Below are 5438 nucleotides of genomic sequence, written 5' to 3'. Positions count from 1 at the left end.
GAATTTTTTGAACTTCACAAAATAAGTGGGGATTTGCTAGGGACTATCATAGAAAGGCATTTCACTGTTAGCTGTTGCATGAGAGAGCAGCCACACAAGCTCACTTTGCAGCAGATTTGTCTTATTCATTTAACTAAAAATAATAAGTGTCTTAGGGCATGTTTGGCTGCGATGAATTATTTTTTCCCCTGGAATATTAGCATACCCAATGGTAAAGGACGTTGGGGACTACAGGGACTGATTTTAGCAAGAAAAGCCCGAAAAATCAGGAAACAAAAAACTCTTCAAAATATGATAGACACATTTTCCTGATTTTACCCACTTCTCACCCCATCTCAGTCGTTCCCTTTCAAATCTCTTTCCTTCTCTCACCTGCCCCAACCCCTCACTCACCACTTGGAGACACTGATTTATCATGGAAAAAAAATAATCCTGGTGATCAGTGTTGGGGGTTCCACATGAAAGCAAAGATTCCACATCAGAAAGGTTGAGAGGACGTGGATGGGCTTATATAAGGATTCGGGCACCCTCCCTTTGACAGGTACCTTTTGAGGGTGAGTTCTACCCGGATCCCAACAAGTGGTATAAAAGCTGGGGGATGGAAACATCCCTTGGGGAAGATCTCAGTAATCCCGGCATGCCTCTGAGGACAGAAAAATCCATCGGGGAAGATCTTGTAGTTCCCACGTTGCACCCATGTAGAGGGGCGAGATTGTTCACGTTGCTTCCATGTGGAGGGGGAGATTGCTCGGGGTTCCACGTGAAAGCAAAGATCTCACATCGGAAAGGTTGATAGGATGTGGATGGGCATATAAGGATTCGGGCACCCTCCCCTTAACGGCTAGCTTTTGATGTTGAGTTCTACCCGGGTCCCAAGTTCCAACAAGTGGTATCAAGTTTCTAGAAATCGGGAAAAGATCGATCCAATTTTCAGTGGACTTTTTTGTTTTCGGATTTTTAGCCACATCTATCACCTGAGATACTAGTTTCCTGAATTATGTTTCTTGAGTTTTAGCAACTTCATCCTCATCTCCACTTGGAGACACTGGTTTATCATGAAAGAAAAATCATGGTAGACAAATGTGCCCTTAGTGAGACTAATCATTAGGGGTTTCCTAGGGACTTTTGCATAGAGGCACAGCCACACATGCTCACACATATCTTGTCTTATTCATTTAATTTTTGGGCATCGCATATAATCTACCTCTAGCCCTCTCTTACTTTGGGTAAACAAATATTTCATGAATATATTTCTTGGTTGCCAAACATGTCCTTATGTCCTTATGAGGAGGAGTTGAATGGTTTTCATAAATACAACCAAAGATACTACAAACCAGAGATTTTATATGGTGTAAGCCCTTATAGTCCCTTATTAAAAAAAAAAAAGGTATTGTACTGGCTACACCATAGGATGATCCAAACCATCCATATGCTGGGCCATAACGTAAATATGTTGTGCCCAAAAAATGCCATCAAAATCATCTCTGAACAAGGTTCTACCCCCATGCCAAATGTGTCCGAAAAAGAAGAACATAGCAAACGTAACATGTCCAAAAGTGAACCGACACCTTGGACAGCTAGGAAATATGGAAACGTCTATTGATCGGAGGGCTTGATCATCCTATAGAAATGATCCGTAATATCGACGGTTTGGATCATCCTATAGCGTGGTCCGTACAGTACTTTTTGAAAAATAAGGGGCTCTGAGGGTTTACACCTTATAAAATCTAAAACACAGACTTTTCAAAAAGTACTGTATGGATCAGAAAATCTGATACAAAACGTGCCAAATTACCAAAGACACTATCAGCTTCTCCTAGAATTACATACCATGCAAATGTCCAAAATCCACACCCTCCTTTCTCTCTTGCAAGGTTGCAACAGCATGGAAAGGTTTAAAAAAATCCACACTCAAATCCTTATCAACGGCTATCAAGAAAACCCATCTCTCTCCCACAAGCTCATCACCTTCTGTGCAATCTCCGTAGCTGGAAGTCTCACTTACGCTTCCCTTCTCTTCAACCAAATGAAAAACCCACAAACCTCAGCTTATAATTCAATGATCAGAGGCTACTCTCAGGGCTTTTTTCCTTTGAATGCCATATTCATATACAATAGAATGGTTAAGGAAGGCCATTCTCGTGTAAATAGTTTCACTTTCTCGTTCCTCCTTAAGGCCTGTGAGAAAGCTAAGGAGGAGAAAAAGTGTAGAGAAGCTCATGGGTCGATAATCCGAAATGGGTAATGTGAAACAATCAATTAGTCCAAAAGCTTAAACTGTTAGAGTTGGTGTTATTTAGTCATGGGTTTTGCTAAGGAAGGACACTTTGTCAAGGTGCATTGGAAACATAATTTTACACATGTTTTTTCGAGATTTTTTGCAAATGTTTTTAGGCTTTTTCATTGGAAATATGTGTAAAGTTATGTTTCCTAACACTTTAGTCATTTATACTTCAACACCCCCTCTGAGATGTTACACCTCTTTGTTGGCTTAGTGCACACATGGCACATGTGGCCCCTCTTTTGGGTTGGCCATATATATGGATTTTTTTTAATATCAAGGAGCTATTGGGTTTTGAACCCAAGACTTGCTGTGAGGCGGTAGCTCATACCATGTGAAACAAACAATTACTCCAAAACCTTAAGCTGTTAGAGTTGGTGTTATTTAATCATTTATACTTGAACAGGTACATGTCGAGTGTCATGGTGTGTACGAATCTTGTGAGAGCTTATTCGGGAAATGGGTCGATGGAAACTGCGAGAAGGGTGTTCGATGAAATGGCTGTGAGAGATTTGGTTGCATGGAATGCGATGATTTCTTGCTACTCTCAAGCAGGCTTGCACGACGAGGCACTGAAGATATATGATTGGATGAGGATTTTAGATGTGGGTCTGGATGAATTCACTGTCGTTGGCTTGCTTTCGTCGTGCGCCCATGTGGGGGGATTGGATATTGGTGTTTGGATGCATAGATTTGCTGATAAAAATGGCTTCTCCCACAATGTGTTTGTGGGCAATGCTCTTATAGATATGTATGCAAAGTGTGGGGTTTTGGATGGGGCTTGTCTGGTTTTTGATAAGATGGAGAGGAGAGATGTTTTTACGTGGAATTCGATGATCATGGGATTAGGTGTTCATGGTCGTGGCGATCAAGCAATTAGATTTTTCAGGCGGATGTTAATGGCTGGAATTCGGCCGAACTCCATCACTTTCCTTGGTTTGCTCTGTGGGTGTAGCCATCAAGGCCTAATTGAGGAAGGTGTTGAGTATTTTCGCATGATGAGCTCCGAATTTGATCTTAAGCCCGGCGTTAAGCATTATGGGTGTATGGTGGATCTGTTTGGGCGTGCTGGTAAACTTGAAGATGCTCTTGGAATTATAGAAAATTCGAATTCTAGTGATGATCCAGTCCTATGGAGGACCTTGCTAAGTGCCTGTAAGATACATGGAAATGTCGAAATGGGTGAAGTTGCTATGAGAAATCTAGTTCGCATTGAGGGTGGTAATGCAGGGGACTGTGTTCTTCTCTCTAGGATATATGCTGAATTAGGAGATGGACAAGGTGTGTCAAGGATGAGAAAAATGATAAAGTATAAGGGAATCAAAACTACACCAGGTTGGAGCTGGATTGAGGTGGATGGCAATATTCGTAAATTCATTGTTGGTGATAAATCACACTGTGATTCAAAAGAAATTTACCTGAAATTAAAGGAAATGATCCATCAAGCGGCACTGATTGGTTACAAGGAAGAGAAATCTCTTATGTCATTACTTGAGTCAACCGAAGAATGGTCAGAATCGTCTGGAACCTCTGATCATTATCATAGTGAGAAGCTAGCAATTGCTTTTGGCTTGGCGAGAACGCCAAAAGGGACACGGCTTCGGATTGTGAAGAATTTGAGGGTCTGTAGAGATTGTCATTCTCTGACAAAGTTTGTCTCGAAAGCATTTGATCGGGAGATAGTTGTGAGGGATCGAGTTCGATTCCATCACTTCAAGGACGGATCATGTTCTTGCAAGGATTATTGGTGAAATTGGCATTAGTGATAATTCCTTTCGTCTTTTCTTTTTATGAAGGCATCAGAAGTTTGAAATTTGAGTATGAGAAGGTGGTTTTTCATACAATAGCCACAGAGAACATATTTCCCTACTATCTCAACTCGGACTCTGAACTGAAATTTGAAGTGATCATGCTCTCAGATGCACATTCCATACTCTCAGCAATGAAATTCAGCTTGGCTTTGATGGATTCTGGTTTTTTGAGTGAGTAAGAAGATTTATTGAAAAAGAGAAGAAAAAAATACAAGCAAATTACAAGAGGGCAGTGGTTGGCCGTGTAAATGATATTCCTTTGGACTCCTCTCTTCACAAGAGAGTCTGCTAGCCAAAGAAGGAACATTTGAAGAGTCCCCATCAATTTATTCACTTCCCATCTTCTTGGAAAAGATAAGAAGCTCATAAGAAGAGCTCAAACTTCTGCTTCATTTGAGTCTGTTACTCCAATGGGATCAGAATCAGAAAAGACAATCTCCCCTAGAGAATCCCAAAAAATTACCTCCAATGTTGGATTCCCAAGAAAACAATGGTCAAAGACTAATGTGATGAGGCTAATTGGAGGAGGTTTCCATTTCTTTTTTCTCCTCTTTGTGCTTAGTAGTTATGATGATCACTTCTCATTTAGTTATTGGAAGGTGTACTTTGAACTCCTTCATTACCAGTGACCAATTTAAAACTGTTCATATCATGTTGGATTGTTGTGTCTTGTTTCTCTAACATGGTTTCCAGGTTGGACTAGAAAATGGTTGTAAGTTTTGGTATTGTAAGAGATTTGGAATCCTAGTTTATCTAGAAATGTGCCTCTTATCTCATCTATAAATACATACGTGAGATGAGAGAAATAAAATAACACAACACAACACAAGGGAATCTTGAAAATGATCATGAGAAGGTTGAGAAGCAAGAAAAAGGTGCAAGAGGCTTTCCATGTGAAGTGTTTGCGAAGAAAGTGAAGACTGGATTTTTTAACAAGAAGCGGATTTTTTTCCACAATTAAGAGAGGTAAGAGTATACAATTTTGTGAGTATTGTTATCAAGTCTTTTTTTTTCTTTTTATCTCAGTTATTTCTACTTCTAATCCTTGTAATTTCTCATATATTCGAAATCGGTTCTCTCCCCGTGGACAGCTTTTGTGCCAAATCATGTATATCTTATATGCTTGTGTTTCATCTCTCTATTGTTTTGCCACCATTTAGATTGTATTTGACCTTAAATTTTCTCAAAAAATTGCTATCATAGTTGTATTGATTGAATCGGCTAAGGATGAAAAGGCTTTGAAAGCATGGGTGGTGGATTCTATTTGGATTTGAAGTTTCACGACAAGCTTGCGGGGTGATCTAGGAGATTGCAAAAGGTTCAAAATTCAAATACAAAGTTTGAGA

The 5438-nt window shown here is 39.9% G+C and overlaps 1 protein-coding gene across 1 annotated transcript; it reads left to right on the top strand.

Moving 5' to 3' along the window:
- The first annotated feature begins 1822 nt into the window (after positions 1–1822).
- LOC143883734 (Pentatricopeptide repeat (PPR) superfamily protein) lies at positions 1823–5236 on the top strand. Its single transcript, XM_077387056.1, has 2 exons — positions 1823–2241; positions 2688–5236. The coding sequence occupies exons 1-2, from the start codon at positions 1832–1834 to the stop codon at positions 4030–4032; spliced, it is 1755 nt and encodes a 584-aa protein (XP_077243171.1). The 5' UTR covers positions 1823–1831; the 3' UTR covers positions 4033–5236.
- The last annotated feature ends 202 nt before the right edge of the window (positions 5237–5438 follow it).

This window comes from Tasmannia lanceolata, unplaced genomic scaffold (genome assembly GCF_043159265.1).
Source record: "Tasmannia lanceolata isolate RefF3 unplaced genomic scaffold, GAP_Taslan_0.1 ptg000002l, whole genome shotgun sequence".
NCBI classification, from domain to species: domain Eukaryota; kingdom Viridiplantae; phylum Streptophyta; class Magnoliopsida; order Canellales; family Winteraceae; genus Tasmannia; species Tasmannia lanceolata.
Note: the sequence above shows the minus strand (reverse complement) of the source record. Positions and strands in the feature narration are given on the sequence as shown.

Bases quoted from the DNA above. Each gene is read 5' to 3' on its own strand.
- LOC143883734 (XM_077387056.1), top strand. From the start codon at position 1,832: ATGCAAATGTCCAAAATCCACACCCTCCTTTCTCTCTTGCAAGGTTGC. The intron at 2,242-2,687 runs GTAATGTGAAAC...ATACTTGAACAG, and splicing joins GGGTCGATAATCCGAAATGG to GTACATGTCGAGTGTCATGG.